A 20,267-nucleotide genomic window follows, 5' to 3' on the forward strand; every position below is an offset into this window, starting at 1 on the left:
ATGTGCGTTTTTATCTACAATAGAACCAAGAAGCGCCTTTCCAGTACCTCATTTCTGCTCACACATCCAGACCTCAAATAGCAGGGTAGACCAAACGCAACACAGGGGCCAGGGTTACACAGCAGGAGAGATGTGCAGGGGAGGGGGGACAGGCCCGAGAGTAAAAGAAGACTGCCTTACTTGTACAAACCAATGCTTTTTTTGTCTTTTATAACGACTGGATCAATTTCCCACTGTGAAAAGGGCACAGTCTTGGCACCGAATGTGAAAAACGCTCTTGCTTGCAGTTCATGGAGTTTGCTGTTGTAACACTATCTCGGTATTAGTGCCCAAAGACGCCATCTAGAGGCGAGCCAGGGAGCACATCTCAGCAGAATGGCATTATTAGAGCTGCAAATATGAAACGGTATAATTACAACTAGTCTAAAATATTCAAAGTTACACTAGTTTGACTATAGCAACTCTAAAACATATGGGAAAAAGGAGGTTTAACTATAAAAATGATAGCATTTTCAAATCAAAATGGCAAAATAATTAAACAATTTCTCTTTTTTTTCAATAATATACTCTATAGTTATAATCTCTGACACTAGTGGATCATTCTGTTATAATTTTCACATTTTAAATCACAATATTAATCTAAAACGACTTAATAAAAGAAACAAATACGCTGATAATGGCGTTAGAAAACTGCGGTGTCCAATGGGAGCTGATGTCGCTGTAAACGTCATCACAACAAATGCTGTTGGCGCCCCCTATGGACAGCTGCGCGTCACACTAGCGAGCAGCGGATTTTTTTTTCCATTTGTACCAAAATGGCGACGCTGCCGAATCCTACGAGTATCACCGATTAAGAAAATAAAACTGGAGAAGGAAGCGCGTACGTCACAATGGAAGTTTGACGGGGTAGATCGACAAAATGGCGTCGTCAAAATAAGAAATTAAAGATTACTCAAACACGAATCACTCAAATAAAACTTCAAGAGGGTCAATGAGAAGAAACGACTAGAACATGGTCAAAAACTCAGCGTAGAACAGACTCAAGAGTTACAGCAGCACAGAGAAGATATGTTGGTATCCCTGTTCTCGAAAGCTCTCCTCAGCACATCTGTCATGGTCCAAAGGCATTAAAGCTATTACATAACGGCAGGCTGACCCCCTCCTCCGTGTCCGACCAGAGCTGAGAAAGAGGCCAGCAGATGGACAGTATCCCCCAGTGTCTTATAACTAAGTGAGAGCGGGCAAAGTCAGCCGGTGCTAAAGGTCTTTCTACTGACAGTATCATCGACCAAAGCCAAAAATGACTCCATATAACTGCAGTCATGTCGTTTCGCCGAGTTCCTCCTCCTTCTCCAGAGCTCGAACTGCCTCCATAAAGGCCCCAAGGCTCGGAGCAACCTGCCAACTCACTGTCCTCATTTGTTACGGAGCAGTGAAGACTTGGGATTTTTAACGACAATACGGTGAGAGGGGAAAACTTGTAATGCCGTGATTGGAAATAGCGTTTTCATACAAATAGAATCCCACAAATGACACTTTTCCATGTAATTTTAAACTCATTGCATCGCGTAGCGGCTTGTAAAGTAAGCTCCGCTAGTAAAACAGTTTGTACAATTTGTTCAGAGCGTTAAGATTAAATAGGCGATTTGACATGCAAGACCGGAATGATGTTAGCGGAATTCTCACTACGCTCATTTACCGCACATTTTTATACGGCGTTTTTTCCACCTTCAAGTCGCTCGAAGCAATTTACATCAAGGAAACGGTCACACAATCGCACACAAATTCATACGCCAGTGTGCGCAGGCGCTGGGGGCGAGATGGTTAAGTGTCTTCATCGGTGGGAGCTGGAATCGCGCTGCCAACCTGTGAGTCAGTGGATCGCACAGCTCTAACGATGATGTTTGAAGTCGAGAAGTTGAGGGATTCGAACCGGCAACCTTTGGATAAGTGGGCAAACACGACCAACTGAGCTACTGTGTTAACAATAAGAAATCACGTCCCGCCACTCATTAACATTTAGGCTACTCAAAAAAAACTTGTAAAAAATGGACTAAGGGAGCGTTCGGTTGCAATCAAATGAAGCTAATCGAGGCTAACAGTTATAGCGGCTAATCTGCAACTAGCAACAATATTTGGAAATCCGAGCGAGAAACCGAAGAGCCAATCCGGAGCGAGGCTGTTGAAGGTAACGCCCATCCCCGCCCGCACCGCTAGTTAAGCAGAGGGCAGACGCTTAGCAACGCTGTCAATCAAACCTGTCGCTAACGCTAGTAGGAGCGACCTCTGATTGGTTTATTATAAATGTTCATATCTTAATATCGGGACAAAACAGCGGAAAGAACACCCAGGATCACGTAAAGAAGGTTGATGCGGACATTTTAAGACTTTGGGGGGAAAAAAACGCACGCTCACTTCTCATTTGGAACGTAGCAGCTAGCACGTTAGCCATGTCCATCTATATGTATACACAATCTATGAGCTGCTGCTGCTATGGAGACGCCGGTAACAAATCAGGTGGGAAGCGGTGACAAAACGGCGTTACTGCGTGAGAAACGACAGGAACATAACGTGCGTCGGTGTGTGTATGAGTGTGTTTACCTGCTATCTGACTCGATACATCTCCTTTGGGCTCTTTAGGGAGGAGTCCGTCTGGAAAACACAGGAAGAACACACTGATTAGGCTCATTACGGTAACGCTGAACTACGCGGGTCATGTTTACGTTTATTTTGTGAGGTTAAAACGGTAAAGTGATGCAAAACTCTACAGCTAAATGAAATGTCTGGTGTGTATAAATACAGTTTTCCGCCTGACCAACGTTACAGTGACTGATTTTAAACACATATCTGGTCTTAAACATCGACGGAGCGTTATTTGTGCTCATCCAAAACCAAATAGACCAAGTGTCAGAACCATGAGCCAAACCACAGATCATGTTTAAAAAAAAAAAAAAGTCTACGTCACAAAACAGGGAAAGACTCGAGTCACCCGCTCATCTGTTACTCATGACCCACGCCCTGTGAACCAAACAACAATCAGAGCATTGATCCAGGATAGAGCCGTGTGTGTGAGTGAGTGAGAGTGAGAGTGAGAGTGAGAGTGAGAGTGAGAGTGAGTGAGAGAGAGAGAGAGAGAGAGAGAGAGAGAGAGTGTGTTTATCAGTGTGTCTGTTAGTGTGTGTGTCTGCGTGTGTATGTGAGAGTGTGTGTCTATCAGTGTGTGTCTGTTAGTGTACTGTGCGTGTGTGTGTGCTTGTGTGACTGTATGTGTGTGTCTATGTGCGTTTGTGTATATCAGTGTGTCTGTGTTTGTGAGAGAGAGTGTGTGTGTGTGTGTTTGTGAAGGGGTGTGTGTGTGTGTGTGTTTATCAGTGTGTCTGTCTGCGTGCGTATGTGAGTGTGTGCGTCTTAATGTGTGTGTCTCTGCGTAAGTGTGTGTCTGTCAGTGTGTGTCTGTTAGTGTATTGTGTATTGCGCATGTGTGTCTGTATGTGTGTTAGTGTATATCAGTGTGTCTGAATGTGCGTGTGTGTCTATGCGTGTGTGTGTTTGTGTATATCAGTGTGTCTGTGTCTATGTATGTGTGTGTGTGTGTCAGTGTGTATCTGCATATTTGTGTGTGCATTTTTCTGTGTGTTTGCGTGTTTATGTGTGTGTGTCTGCATGTGTATCTGTTTGTGTGTGTGCGCATGTGTTGCTCTGTGTCCGTCTGCTTGCATGTGTGTGTCTGTGTCTGCATGTGTATGTTTGCATTTGTGTGTGTCTGCTTGTATTTGTGTCTTTGCATGTGTGTTTGTGTGTGTGTGTGTGAGGATGGTTTTCTCGGTCTTTGTGTCTGTATGCATGTGTGTGTCTGTATGCATGTGTGTGTCTGTATGCATGTGTGTGTCTGTATGCATGTGTGTGTCTGTGTGCATGAGTGTTTGTGTGTGTGTGAGGATGTGGTCAGTGTCATGTGCTGTTACACACACACACACAGAGGCTGGACACAGGTGTGAGTCAGCCACATTGTGACCACACACACACACACACACACACACACACACACACACAGCCTGAGTCAGTCCCGTGTCCTGATACGATGAGGAAAAACTCAAACAAAACAGGATTAAACGCGGCTGAAGTTTCCTGATGTGCTCCTCATTCACTCAAACCAAAACACTGAAGAGAAATACACTTAGAAAATGAGACGTCACGATTGGGAAGTCATTAAAAGACCAGGGTAACGTTACACAAAAAGCCCCCGCTCCAAGGGTAGAAATAAAAGACAGAGATACTTTAAACACTGTGGTACCGACTACAAAGAAATGTGCATGTGTAGATTCCACTGGAGCAACATAACGAGGTAAAAGTAGTAAAGTACTGCACTTACGCCCGTCGCCATGACACAGTTTGAAGTTCAATATGTGACTGAGGTAAATCATAATACTGAAACTGATTTACGCCACTGACACAAAAACCAAAGAGCAGATTTAAACCACAAAAACTTGTTAAAAATCATGAGCTGCAATAAATAAACAGTAAAATCTCGTTAGTTTGAGTCAGACAAGTTATTCGTTTAAACTTTTACGGCTTAAATCTGATCATAAAGCCAAAAAACACTCCCAAATTCCCCAAAAAAGAAAAGAAAAAGTCCTCAAGATAAACCGTTTCATCCAACATATAATGAACGACGAGCTGATAACCTGAACCAAAATTTTACAGTGGATACTTTTTACTTTTACTTGAGTACATTTGAGAGCAGTATCTGTACTTTCTACTCCACTACATTTTTGAACAGGACTGAAAAGTAAAAGTTTTTTTTTTTTTTACACATTCATAATTTAAGCAAAACAAAAATATACAAATAAAAACATCTTTAAAAAAAAAAAAAGATCAAAATCACCACATTTGAAGCTTTATAAGACTCAAAATCTGCGTGAAATACTTTAACTTTTTCCTCTTTAAGTACATTTTTAAACAGGTGCTTTAATACTTTCACTTAAGTCGATTTTTCCTGTGATAATATTGTTTAATGGTGAACTTTGTTGGGTTTTCCGTGAGACGACGATCTGGCTGCTGAACTAGGCTAACCTACCAAACAGCTTACGCAAACACACACACAGAGGCATAAAACACAAGAGCAAACATGTCGTCGAAGTCGGAGCGGGTTAGGATTCAATGATCGGTGACGGAGGTGGAGACGGGCTTCAGGGAATTCTGCTCCGTACCTGGGAAAACTTCACACAGAACGAATGGGATAATAAACAAACAAAGGCGACGAGGACGGGCGCGAGAGGCAGACCAAACGCTCGCATGCTCCACATATTTGTAATGCCAAAGGCGCTCACTTAAGCGACGATACCACAGACTACAGTAGTGGTTTTCCAGCGTCTTATCACAATCTAAACATTACGACTCGAAGCTGAGAGCGAAGTCAAACACACCGCAACAAAAGGAGCCATTACGCACGCACAATAAGATCATTAACACACAATAGATAGAACATAGTCGAAAGTGCGACAAGTGGCTCCCCGGGAGACGCTCTTAAAGCTTTCACTTTGTCCAATCAACCAGAAATGGGCAGATTCTGAGCCAAATTTGTTAACAGCGCTTTGGGACTTTCTTTCTGTCTGCATCACCAAAGCTCAAAATGCTCCGTTCCACCTTGTGATGTCATAAATTGGTGGTTTTTGACAGCTAACTTTTACCGTTTGTTCAGTAAAGACGGGAAATGCCAGGGGTGAAATGATCCAAATTATTCTACTGAAGGTGTATGAAGTTTAAAAACACAGTGGAGCACTTCCTGTATCACCACATGATGACATCACAAGGTGGAACAGAGTGTAAAGTGTGAGAAGTTGTTCCTTGGAGATGCTGTTTAAATATTTCAGTTTATCAAACCACAGAAATGCACAGATTCGGAGCCAACTTTGTAAAGAGCTCTTTTGGGACTTTGGAGATGTAACAGACTAATAATAAAGTGTTACTCAAAGCTCAAAATGCTCCGTTCCACCTTGTGATGTCATAAATTGGTAGTTTTTGATAGCTATTACCATTTGGATCATTTCAGTCCTGGCATTTCCAGTCTCTACTGAACAAATGATTCTAGAAATGAATGTGTGTGGAGTTTAAAAACACAGCGGAGCACTTCCTGTATCGCCACATGATGACATCACAAGGTGGAACGGAGTGTAAAGTGTGAGAAGTTGTTCCTTGGAGATGCTGTTTAAATCTTTCAGTTTATCCAACCACAGAAATGCGCAGATTCTGAGCCAGCTTTGTAAAGAGCTCTTTGGGACTGGCGTACCACAAGGATGTCTGCCAGATCATTAGCATAAACGCAGCGCTAACTGTTAAATGTCACTGAGGAAATTATGACGCTTCAAGTATAAATGAAGTAATAAAATATCTTAAAAGGTCCTGTATCACACAAAACTGACTCTTGTGAGGTTTAAGTCATGTTCTAATGCTGTTAGCTCCTCAAAAACAGACCTGGAGTTGCTCTGTTCCACCTTGTGATGTCATAAAGTGGTAGTTTGAGTTAACAGCTACGTTTTACCTTTAGTTCAGTAGTAGATTGGCAATTCCAGTACCTACTTTTTACTTTTTCCCCTGTTCATAAAAGTTAGTCCTATTTTGTTCTTATATTTTTCTTATTTCTAGTTTGTCTTTAGTTGATTTGAAACTTTTGCCTGTTTTTTTGTGTATATTTAATGAAATATTCTGCTTGTTTTGCTCCAAGTCTGGGCTTTGTTCAGGGTTTTTCCACGTCTTTAAAACAAAGAGAACATCAAAAAAGAATCAGGAAGTTAAAAAAAAAACGTTTAACGCTTAACTTTTTTTTCCTGTGTCCTTAGGAAATATGTTTTGCTCGATTTCATAACATAACAACCACAATTTTTTCATAGAAACCACTGACTTTCTGTCCAAAATTGCAGAACTGATAATCCTCGCCTCTTCATAGTGGCATTTCACCATGGCAACAAGCTAATTTTTATTTACATGATTTTATTTTGGACATAATAGACTCTATATATAAATGGACATAGCTAACCTGCTAGCCGCCACGTTCCAAACAGGAAGTGATCATGGGCGAACCGCAGGCTCCATCGACTCTGGCTTCAATTCACTTTCCATTGAAAATCTCTGTCCCCTCTCTCTGTACCTGCTGCTGTCAGACTCGTCATTTTGGTCTTAAATGTTCGTATTAACCCTCTACATGATCCTGCGTTTTTTTATTTCACTATTGTGTCTGTAAATCAAGATATGAACATTAATAACAGACAAATCAGGCGCCTTCTTTCCCCGAGTTCGCTCCTGCTACCGTTAGCAACAGGTTTGATTGACAGCATTGCTAAGTGCCCGCTCCCTGCTAAACCAGCGATGCGGGCTGAAAGGGGCGTTACCTTCAACAGCCTCGCTCCTGATTGGCTCTTTGGTTGCTATGATGCTCGTGGCCGGAATTCCCAATATGAAACTTAGCCGCTATAACTGCTAGCCTCGATCAGTTTCATTTGACGTGAGCCGAACGCCGTGGGTGACGTCACACTCACTTATCGTCCTCTTCGTTATACTTTATCTAAGATGTAAATGTACCACTCAGAGTCTTGTTTTTATGTATATATATATTTTTTTCCAAATATTGTAAACCAAGTACCAGGATGTGGGTGGAGATAATGGCCGGGTTTAAACTGAAAACAAACATTTTCTCAGCACTCAAGCCTCAAACGCAGGACAATGGCAGACTTACCCAAACAAGCATGAACCTAAATACAACTTTGTGTAAGCTAATGATGAGTGAACACAGTTATTCCACGGGTTAAAAGCTCGTAAAATAAAATTACGTCTCTTTAACGCATCCACGCCCTTCTACGCAGCCTCACACATCAGTACTGTACCCGCAGCCTCCGACAGACAGGGTTTTTTTGTGTCATTTTCGACCCTACGTCAAGACAAGAGCTGCGAGACCACCCTTCACTTGGGCCCCTGCCTCGTCTTCTCGGCGAGGACTCATGGTTTGACTCACGGGTTCAAAAGGAAGCGACCCTTATACACAGAAATACCGATTGTCTGGCTCATGTTGACGAAACGCAGCGAGACGTGTCCAGAGAGTGTGGTCTCAGGAGGAGGCTTGGGATGATACTGAAATGGTTGTGTAACGATCATTATCATCAAAATAACTGCGATTAACAAATGATATCACGACAATGATTAAAGTTATTGACGGTTTAAAAATGTTACGGGTATTAGGAATTATAATTTTAAAGTTATGAATAAGTTCCATGTTTAAAAACGTTGGTGTAAATTGTACAACTACGATCTGTGGGGAATGTTATGAATGAGCAGGGCCGTCAGCAGAAATTTGGGGGAGCCAGGGGCAACGGACCTCACGTGGGGCCCCCTCTAATATAAATAAATAGGGGCCCAGAATTGTATCCTTTTCCTAAGAAGACAACAGAACCATTTGTCCCCATCCTGTGTTGATAAGTAGCTTTTTCTGCACATTCTGGTGACAAGGGATGGAAAAAACAATAAACAACGACGTCATTTATCGTGACAATAATCGTTCGTGGCGCATTTTACACAATCGTGACAGTCGCCGATAAAGATAATCGCAATTGTATCACCGGATGTACAGAAAAAAAAGCGACTTAATTACAGGGGCGCTGTCAACGGGGGGGACAAAGGGGTTCGTTGTCCCCGGCCCGAAAGTCTTAGGGGGGCCCAGAATTGTGAGGCTTCTTGACTCGGGGCCCCTAAATTTCTGTTGAAGCCCCTGCTAATCCAAAAAGTTCTCCGTTAGATCGTAGTTGTTTTCACTGATAACGAAGCACAAGTCTATTACAGTTGTTCAAACATGGAACCTACTCATAACGTTAAAAATATAATTATTCATGTCCGTTTTTAAACATTTTTAAAGTGTCAGAATCTTTACTCGTTATTGTGATATAATTGTTAATTGCGACATAAAATTTCAATATCGTTCCATGCCTATTGGTGCCATTCCAGCCCAATTTAGGAGCTTGCGGTATTTTTATTATTTGTATTATTATTGTTATGGCTCTGAGGGTTTAGACAAGACGGCACAGTTGGCATTACCTGGAGATTAAGGAGGTTTCTGCTGATACTTGGCACCCGGTCAGAAAAGTGGAACAGTGGGTATCAGTAAATGTTTGTAGTAGTAATAAGGTGGAGCTCATTACTTTGGCATCCAGAGCCAGGATTTTTAAGAAAAGTGTCTTTGTTCAACTTTTAATTAGTAAATTTACAAGTTTCTCCATGGACCAGCACCAAAGAACATCTCCCACATGAGCCACATGAACCAGCTCACATGAGGAGAACTAAACCAGGACTAAACCAGGACTGAACCAGGACTAAACCAGGACTGTACCAGGACTGTACCAGGACTGAACCAGGACTGAACCAGGACTGAACCAGGACTGAACCAGGACTAAACCAGGACTAAACCAGGACTAAACCAAGGACTAAGCCGGGACTAAATGGAACTAAACTGGGACTAAACTGGGACTAAAGCGGGACCAAAGTGAGACCAAGTCTGGACTAAAGCCTGGACTAAAACTGGACTAAAACGGGACTAAAGTGGGACTAAAGTGGGACTAAACTGGGACTAAAGTGGGACTAAACTGGGACTAAAGTGGGACTACGTCAGGACTAAACAGGGACTAAACCAGGGGAATTACCATTTCAGTTTCTGCAGCTAAAAGATGAAGATGTGACTCAGGCCTGGACTTTGACCATGTTTAAATCCAGGCTCAAACGGTTCTGTTTATCTGTGCATGTGACTTTATTCTGCACATGAGGTCAAAGATCAAACATATTGTTAATTAATAATGAGCCAATATAATAAAACAACAAACACAATGGAGCTCAACAGTGACAGTCCACCACAAGGTTCCAGAACGAAATTTCCCATTTATTTTTCTCATAGACTAATATTAAAATTTCAAACACTGCTCAGGTAAATCAGCTCTGTGGTAACCAATGACGACAAGGCCTACAATTTCATTTAAAATCTGTTTCTGTAACTTTTCTGTAAACATTTTGCAGAATCTTGTGTTTTAAATGTGTTTTTTGGGCTTAAAATGACTGTTATGGATATTAGTTAGCACGTAGCTGGTTAGCATGTAGCTGGTTAGCGTGGGACTGATTAGCACAGGGCTGGTTAGCACGTAGCTGGTTAGCACGTAGCTAGTTTGCTGGTTAGATAGGACTTTTTTCCTGTATTTGTTGTTTACATCATAACCAAATCAAACCATTTCACATCAGTACGACCTTGTTTTAAGACGTTAGCACAAAAATAATCTTCGGAATGACAACAACACCACCGAAAACAAAAAGTTATCACAAATGATCTCCTGACCTGAAGGAGACATTCTTGTGTAATGCCGTCACAGGCCCCAAAGTCCTCAGCTTAACTACTTATTAACGACGGCATTAGACACAAACACTTCCTGTTTGGCAAGAGCCTGCTCATATTACAATAACACAACCATCAACTGCACACTTAATTAAAGCCTAATTACGGAATCTTCCCACAAAAGTTCAAAATGAGGGCGCCACATACTTGGAACGGTTTCAATAGAGTCATAGTGTACCATTGATACACGATAATACCAAGTGTGTTTTCTTTTTGACAGCTGTCGAGGCCACAGAGCTCTGCCTATTCAAGTATAATGATGTGAGATTTTGTGTTTGTGTGTTGTTGTTAACGTAACGCTTTTGTATGGACACTTGGTTGTTATGGAGAGAAGTTGATTGAAGGTTCTATTCATCAGTTACTGGTCTGTTTTTGGAGACTGGCTCTAGTGAGTTGAGACTGTTGTCGTTTTGCTCTAGTTTTGGCGTAGGTTACGGCCGTCAGAAGCCCTCGTGTTCAAAAAATAAACAACCAGAAGATATTTTGTGTGTTTGCTTACACCAAAACACTACTATGGATTTCAACTTTCTGTTCGTAGGTGACATTTTGAGGACTTTTGACCATTGAAAAGCTAGATTATTATGTTTGGATTTCTCTTGTAGCTCAACAGTTTGACGCTAGCAGTGTGTAAACAGCTAACACCTCTCCGTCCATGTGCAAAATGTGTGAAAAACCAACGTCGTCGTCAAGCTCAAAGTTCAGAGCGACTTTTTTAGAGCCCTTCCTCGCCATAGACTGTGTAAAAAAAGTGGACCCACAGCTTTCAGCTCCGGTCAAGTGAAGCTCATCGAGGTTAGAAAAGTTATAGCAGCAGTTAGCAACGCTGTCCATCAAACCTGTTGCTAACGCTAGCGGGAGCAACCTCAGGGCAAGAAGACGCCGGATTTGTCTGTTATTAATGTTGATATGTCGATTTACAGACACAATAGTGAAATAAAAACTCCAGGATCATGTAGAGGGTTAATACGAACATTTAAGACCAAAATGACGAGACTGACAGCAGCAGGTACAGAGAGAGGACACAGATTTTCAATAGAAAGTGAATTAGAGCCAGAGTCGATGGAGCCGGAGGCGTTGGGACGTTCGCTCGAGATAAAACGTCGGGGTCAGACATGGAGAAAGTGAACATACGAGGGAGGGCTGCAGTGAGATGGCAGATTTCGATTCACTTGGGACCGAGACGAGAGGACAATGGTGGTTGTCCTAGTTCAGATCCTTCTTTCTGCTTAAAATAGGAACACACTGGGAACTCTTTCGCTCCATTCCAAAGCATCTGTCAAGCTTTTATTTACAGGTAGAAGCTTAACCAGGCAGTCACATGTTTCTTCAGTCTTTGTTAGTATGGTCCATGCAACAAAATACACAAAATATCAACCAATATTACGTAAAAACAGATATTATAAGCAATATTATAATATCTATTCCACAAGAGTACACGGGCATGAGCACCAATGATTCCAGATTTTAGAGGTAAACAATTAGAAAAAGTTCTTAAGTCTACACATGAAACTGTACTGCAAATGTGGAAGTGCGGCAGAACAAGAGCGTACGCTACAGTTAGCAAACTTAAGGCACTACTGTGTCTAGGGGCCTCCAGCGGCATTGAATTATTGTAGCTCACTATGAGGCTCTACAAACTGGACTTTTTGTAGCTCCATCATAGTTTTTCGTGGTCATAATCATCTTTCCTTTTGTAGAACTGTTGCATTTCTTGATTCTCATCCACCTGCGCTGAGTAGAAGTGATGCCGTTTAAATGGTCATGTTTTTATACAGCACTTTTCCACTTTCAAGGCTCAAAGTACTTTAAATAAAAAAAACACTCACTCATTCACACACCAATGTATGCAAACACTGGGGCGAGGGGGGTTAAGTGTCTTGCGCAAGAACACGACAGCGTTCATCTGTGGGAGCTGGAATCGCACCGCCAACGTGTGAGTCAGTGGACAAACGCTCTACCAACTGAGCCACTGTCGCATAGCTCATTGTTGTTTTCACTTATGACAAAGTACAACACTATAACGGTTGTTTAAATATGGATCCTAATCATAAAATTCAAATTATAACGATTGATATTCATAACATTTTAATCGTTAATCGCAATATTTTGACTCCAAATTTCAATATCGTCCCACGTCGGCTGAATAAACTCGCTCACAACTCTTAGCTCTGTACGAGAACGCGTAAAGTAACGGTTTGTCAGTTCTAGAGAGTTAACCGGGTCTGAATGAACCTACCTCCTGTCTTCTCCATCTTCTCTCCATTTTTCCCTTTGCCCCCTCGCTCGTGTTCCCCCTCTCGTTCCAGTTTGTATCAAATAGAAGAGGGTTGTAAAAAGGACATGAGACTTTTCCCCGAGCTCGCACCAATTAGCTGTCACGGCGGAGGAATTAGCGAGCGGGAGCGCGGCGGATGAGACAGAAAAAGTGGGACGAGATGCTTTTTATAAAACACACACAGGAGTCGAGGGTTTGAGTCTGGAGGTGGGAGTGTGTGACGGGTCTCGTGGTAAATCAGATCCATGCTGCAAACTGGACTTTTCAGAGTTTTTAGACATGTTCTAGTCGTTTCTTCTCGTCGAGCCTCTGAAGTTGTATTTGGAGTGATTCACGTTTGAGGAATCTTTAAGCGCTTATTTTCAAGACGCCATTTTGCCGATCTACCCCCGTTTTCACCTCCGCTGTGACGTACGCGTTTCCTTCTTCAGTTTTATTTTCTTAATCGGCGATACTCGTAAGTTTCGGCAGCCTCGCATCGTTGTTTTGGTACAAATGAAAAAGAAAAATTCGCTCCTCGCTAGTGTGACGCGCAGCTGTCCATAGGGGGCGCCAACAGCATGCGGCGCTTTGTTGCGATGACGTTTACGGCGACGTCGGCTCCCATGGGACACCGCAGTTTTCTAACGTAGAAGTCAGTGGATTTGTTTCTTTTATCAAGCCGTTTTAGATTAATATTTTGATTTAAAACGTGCGACTTATAACAATGATCCAGGGGCGTCAGAGATTATTAAATAAAAAGCGAACACAAGCACAATTTAATGATTTAACACAGTTCTACACATCTAAATCCCAAGTTTTAACATATAATTAGCTAAAGTCAAATCAGAACTTCACTGACAAACTGAACTCTGTCAAAATATCGCCAAGTTCATTCAGGTTGGAAAGTGAATCATTCAAACGAGTCTCCAGTTGTTTGTTAAGGACTTTTCAAAACCAAACATACAGAAAAAAAAATTATACTCAGGTAAAAAATAAGCGTGTATCCAGCCACTTCAGACGAGGCCTTGAGCCGTTTGGAATGTACCAAAGCACAAATACAAGACTGCGTGAATTTGTGCTAAATAATCAAACAAAAGTCGTCAGGGTGAGGGTTATTTTCTCATAAAATATAACTCAACAGTGGAATTGATTTGAAGAGTCAACAACTACAACTTATGTTCATTAATAGTTGAATAACAGCGAGTATTAATTTTACTAAACCAATCAAACAACAAGCCTAAGAAACCGGCGACCACACGTCTCCCGCTGCAGCCTTTTCAACGTGTCTGACCACCCTACAGACTGGAACTACATCGAGGCTAGCAGTTATAGCGGCTAATCTGGAGCTTTTGGAATTCCGACCACGAGTATCATAGCAACCAAAGAGCCAATCAGGAGTGAGGATGTTGAAGGTAACGCCCCCTTTCCGCTCGCACCGTTGGTTTCGGAGGGAGCGGGCGCTTAGCAACATTGTCAAACTATCAAACCTGTTGCTAACGCTACCGGGAGTGACCTCGGGGAAAGAAGGCGCCTGATTTGTCTGTTATTAATGTTCATATCTTGATTTACAGACACAATAGTGAAATAAAAACCCCAGGATCATGTAGAGGGTTAATACGAACATTTAAGACCAGAATGACGAGTCTGACAGCAGCAGAGACAGAGAGAGGGGACAGTTTTTCAATGTGAAGCGGCTAACAGGTTAGCTATGTCCATTTATATAAACAGTCTATGGTCCAAGCCAAGAGTTGATGCTACTATAAATGAAGCTTCAATCTAATTTGCAAATTAGCTCCGGCCTTGACGTCTCTCGGAGCAGTGAGGCCTTTCAAACTGACTAAACTAGGCCTGTCACAATAACAGATTTTGAAGTTCAATATATATCGCTGAAGTAAATATAGACGATAAACGATAATATTGAAACATTGATTTATGCCACTGACACAAAAACCCAAGATTCAAACAGATTTACACTAGAAAAACGATTCTAAATCTACAATATTGTTAAAAATCATGAGCTGCAATAAATAAACAGCAGAATGAAACAGTTTAGTCGTTAGTTTGCGTCTGTAATGAGTCAGACAAGTTATTTATTTACACTTTTATGGCTTAAATCTCATCGTATAGCCACAAAAAAAAAACAACAACAATATTTCCCAGTACTGTAAATGTACACAAGATAAATATTGACCCTCTCAAAAAGTACTGTTCCCATAAGACAATACAGTGATTATAGTAACAGGTCTAGACTAAACTCCAGTGAGGATTAATCCAATAAAATATCACTCACCTTTAGGTCTGTGTCTACTGCTGTGAAGAGCTAACGTCGACAACAAAAACAGAAGCATTTGTTGAGTAAGTATAAAGGAAGTAAAATAGTTCCATCTGAAATTTAAGCTGTTCGTTTTTGTTTTGATCTGAGGTTGGATTACGGTGACAGATCTAAAAGTTCACACTGACATCATCCACGCTTAGGGCTACAAACAAATTTAACTATTGGTCTTAGCAGGGAAAAAAAAGCTGTATTTTAGCAAGAAACGTCTCAAAGGAAGGTTTTATGACAATTCTTGGTGTAAAACGGAGTGATAAAAAGTCTCATATTCACACATTTGAAGTTTGAAATTTGTTCCTCTGTCAATGTTCTCACGGTGACAAACTAACCTTTGACCTATGCATTCATCTCGTTTCTAAAAAAGGTGTTAGAGTTACCTGTGGAACTACCTGAAGACATAGACCAGTGACCTACTATTCAAAGAACGCACCACAGACTGTTTATATAAATGGACATGGCTAACCTGCTAGCCGCCATGTTCCAAATAAGAAGTGATCATGGGCGCACTGCAGGCTCCGTCGACTCCAATTCACTTTCTACTGAAAAACTGTCCCCTCTCTCTGTCTCTGCTGCTGTCAGACTCGTCATTTTGGTCTTAAATGTTCGTATGAACTACATGATCCTGGGGTTTGTTTTAGTTTTTTGAGTTAATTTTTTAAGTTTATTTTATTTTATTTTTTTTTAGTTATTTAAATTTTTTTTCTTTTGTTTTTTTGTTTGTTTTTAGTTATTTTTTTTATAATATTTTTGTTACTTTTAGTTAGTTTTTTTTAAAAGTTTATTTTCTTGAGTTATTTTGAGTTTTTTTTGTTTGTTTTTTTTCTTGAGTTTTGAGTTTATTTTTAGTTTTTTGACAAACTGTCCCCTCTCTCTGTACCTGCTGCTGTCAGACTCGTCATTTTGCTCCTGAAACGTTTATTAACCCGCTCTACATGTTTTTTCACTATTGTGTCCGTAAACCTAGATTTGAAGTTTAAAAACGCACAAATCAGCTGTCTTCTTTCACCGAGGTCACTCCAACTAGCATTAGCAACAGGTTTGATTGACAGTGTTGCTATGGGGCATTACCTTCAACAGCCTGGCACCAGATTGGCTCTTTGGTTGCCGTGACACTGCTAAATAGGCTTCAAATTAGCCGCTATGACCGCTCTAGCCTCGATGAGCTTCATTTGACTGGAGCTGAACGCTGTGGGTGACGTCACACTCACTTAGTCCACTTCTTTATACAGTCTGACGTGGTTTAGGTTCATTCAGTACTTACTTACTCGCTCACAGATGCACTTATGAGCTCTCGCCTCTTTGATAAGAGTAATTGTACATTATACTGTTTCTGTGTTACATTAGTAGAAAGGCTTGCGGTTTTGTGTAAGTACTGAATATATAGTTCCAAGATAGGAGCCAGTAAATCTCCTCTAATCCGAAGAGTCCGAACACAACAGAAGATAAAGGAAACGCGCTCGTGTTTGGCATTAGTTGAGCTTCTGTTGTAGGACTTTGGCAGCTTTAAGCCTGGAGAAAACCTTTAGCGAGCGGCCTCCATCAGTCTCCATCTCCTGGATCAATACCCATTAGTCTGTGGGCCCTGGCTGGTGAGTGTGCAGACCTCAGCCTGACTCGGCACTGTCATAAACGCAGCCCTCGGATCACGTTACTCCAACTCTTTAGCTCGTCTGTTTCCCTTCTATGACAAAACACACACCGGCATTCATTCACTGCCCGGGCCTGTGAGCGGCGCTGGGTAGCACCTACACACGCATTCATGAAGTTACGGGAACGTTCTCTCTCTCCATAGAGGAACTTCAGGCCAGCAGCGTCTGAGTCATCGGTGAAGCTCGAGATGTTTGGGATGGGATGATTCGGTGATTGACAGTATGCCACAACAGAACTCCCCTTTTCTCTGCTGAGGCCCCATAGGTATTAATTCCAGTCTGGGGGACAGAATAATGGGAAAGGAAGCTAGCTTTTTTTATTATGTTGCATCAGAACTACAGATTGTATATATCAGGGGTCGGCAAACAACGCTCACGCCTCACAGACGACAGCTTACAGTCCCGTGTAAAGATGAAAGTGACTTCTACAGCCCCAATTTGCAGTCGCTGTGCAGAGGTTCAGGAGCCGAAGTCCCATTAACCGGGTAAAATAAATATTCACGCAGATATTTTCATAAGCAACACGCTATAGTAGTTTATACAAAGTGTAAAGGTAAAAGAAAAACTATATATACAGTGTTATATTCATTTTACATGTCAAAAGCCTCCAAATGGCTCTTTAGGTGTTAAAGGTTGGCAACCCCTGGTATATATAAATGGTCATAGCTAATGTGCTAGCTGCTACTTTCTAAACAGGAAGTGATCATTCGCGTGCTTCCAGCTCCATCGACTCTGGCTCCAAATCACTTTACATTGAAAAACTGTCTCCTCTCTCTGTACCTGCTGCTGTCAGACTCGTCATTTTGGTCTTAAATGTTCGTATTAACCCGCTTTACAAACATGATCCTGGGGTTTTTATTTCACTATTGTGTCTGTAAATCAAGATATGAACATTAATAACAGACAAATCAGACGCCTTCTTTCCCCGAGGTCGCTCCCACTGGCGTTAGCAACAGGTTTGATTGACAGCGTTTTTAAGTGCTCGCTCCAGGCTAAACCAGCGATGCGAGTGGGAAGGGGCGTTACCTTCAACAGCCTTGCTCCTGATTGGCTCTTTGGTTATTATGATACTCGAGGTCGGATTTCCAAATACGGAACTCTGCTCCAAATTCTCCCGTATAACCGCTCTAGCCTCGGCGAGCTCCATTTGACTGAAGCCGAACGCTGTGGGTGACGTCACACTCGCTCAGTCCACTTCTTTATACAGTCTATGATCAGAATTGAGACGTGAAAAGAACTGAGAGACAGGGTTATTTGATGTGGAAATAGCAGACACACACATTGGAGAAGTTAGAAAGGGGCAACTCATTGGAAACACAAAGAGCAGTGCCGAAGGACGGAAAAAGAGATGAAGACGATGGGGCTGGGGATGGAGGGAGGTAACGTAAGGAAAAATAAGCATAGCCTCTGGCAAGACACTCAAACCTGTGCGTGTCAGAACAAGACTCCCACATCTGCAAAGAGGAAGTTCAAGAGCAAAACAAGAGAAGACAGAAGCAGGGCTGGTGTGAAAAACACTGGTAGTGCTCACTGTGGGTCAGACAGTGGGATATGTATGTGCAGATAACACGGAATCTGTCAAGACGTATCAAATGGAAAATTATAAAAGCCCAAAATGCTCATGGATGGGTCACGTGACGTTGCCATTTTTGTCCAGAAGCTGCAACTTTTCTAGCTATTAAAGTACAAAACTTTAAATTGTTTAAATTGATTTGTTTTATATCACTTTAGTATCAAGACGCAGTTGGAAGAAGAAACCAGATTTGAAAGAATATTATGGGTTTAAAGTTTTGAAATGTCACGCACAGAATCAGTGGACATTGGTTTGCACAAATTTAAAAAAGGGACAAAATCATAAACTTTTCTCTGTGGAATAATAATTTTACAGGTTTCGACATAAACAAATAGAAATATTAAAACTCAAAAAGAACTGGTTTTAAAGTCTTAAATATAGTTGTCCTCAAAAGTCTATTTTCATCAGTGTCATTTGTTAAACCCAAGTTAAATGACATTTTGGACAATCTGATGTCTTCATGCATCATGTGACATCACTCTGCGGCCACAGATTCAGATTTTTAGTTTTTGCTGCTGACCCATCGTCATAAGAAGAACAAATGCCACAGTGTTGGATGCCATTTGGTGAAACATTCAAAATGTTTAAAATGTTCCATTTCAGATCAATACTTGGTCTGAACAGTCAGAGATGAGGCATGAGTTTCTTTTTCAAGGACAATAATAAATATTATAAAAGTTTATAACAAAAATATACCAAAAATGTGTCATTTGTTAAAACAGGTGTGTCGGGTGTGGTGTCCTACAACAAAAACAGAACTCACAAATCTATTTTATTTGTATTATTTTACTATTTATGCTACTACTAAAGTCATTGTTTAATTTTAAATGTAAAATAATCACATAAACATAGGAAATTAGGTTTGGTAGATCATTACTTCATTCTAAATGCATTTGGACAGTGCAAATATTAAAAGGAGTTAGACAGATGTTAGTGACGTTCGGTTTAGCCTCTATGAGCCTCATTTGACTGAACGCTGTGGGTGACGTCACACTCACTCAGTTCACTTCTTTATACAGTCTATGGTCTGTAACAGGGCCAGACTTTCTCAAAGGGAGGTGTGTGTCATAAGCACTAAAATAAGGGGCACATTAATCAAGAACAGCTGGAAGTATTAGGATACACAATCCAGTGGCAAACATGTAAACAGTACAGCATTGTGTTTTTAGGATGCAGTTTTATCCAACATTAATTTACCTCAATAGACAGATGAGAAATAAATAAATTCTGTCTTGCGATGGGTCAGAGCAGAGGGGCAGCGACCACCACACCACGTATGTATGCCTGCTATGGTAAATAAAAGCTGTTTTGTACAATACCGTCCCCATTAATGCAGCTGCAGATGTGTTTTTGGCAAGACAATGGGCCATAACTGATGCTTCCATTACACAGAACATATGCAACGTCTGATTACCACGAGGAGAACGGGATGCAGCTGTGTCACATAAACAGATGGAAGAATACTTTGAAAATGTATTTAGTAACAGAATACTGAATACCTGCTTTAAAATGTGTCTTGTGACCTATTCAGATGCATGGTCCAATCAGAGTACTGCGTTATGAATAGAGTACTTAGAATACTTTGATGCAGTTGAATTGAAATTATACTGTAAAAACGCAACATAGGAGTAAAAACAGCTTCATGTTTGTTTCCTGTCACTCATCGGAGAAGGAAATATCTCACCTACCTCACCACAAAAGCTGGGTTTTATACTTTCCTCACTGATTCTGTGCAGTTTGAGCCTAAATTGTGTGATCAAATACCAGCGTGTACCTAAATACAGTAACTCAAAATCAGCTGAAAGAAACTAAGGAGCTGAAAGTACAAAATAATTAAAAGCCTTTATTACCACCCCACGGTAGATAAAGTTAAAACTATGGCAATGTGTTTCGGCCCTTGGTAAATGTTAAATAGTCACATTTTTATGAGGAGCTTTTCACCTTCAAGGCTCAAAGGTTAAGAGTCTCGCCCGTAACAACAGCATTCATCTGTGGGAGCTGGAATCTCACCGCCAACCTGTGGATCAGTGGATCTG

General features: G+C 41.2%; 1 protein-coding gene across 5 annotated transcripts in view; it reads right to left on the reverse strand.

Moving 5' to 3' along the window:
* Positions 1–20,267, reverse strand: part of trioa (trio Rho guanine nucleotide exchange factor a) — a 106,439-nt gene that overhangs the window by 83,981 nt on the left and 2,191 nt on the right. For all 5 annotated transcript variants that reach the window (XM_033975561.2, XM_033975560.2, XM_055225366.1 and 2 more), the window contains exon 2: positions 2,602–2,652. In XM_033975561.2, coding sequence (XP_033831452.1) covers positions 2,602–2,652 — 51 coding nt within the window. The remainder of the gene's footprint in view (positions 1–2,601; positions 2,653–20,267) is intronic.

Source organism: Periophthalmus magnuspinnatus, chromosome 11 (assembly GCF_009829125.3).
Source record: "Periophthalmus magnuspinnatus isolate fPerMag1 chromosome 11, fPerMag1.2.pri, whole genome shotgun sequence".
NCBI classification, from domain to species: domain Eukaryota; kingdom Metazoa; phylum Chordata; class Actinopteri; order Gobiiformes; family Gobiidae; genus Periophthalmus; species Periophthalmus magnuspinnatus.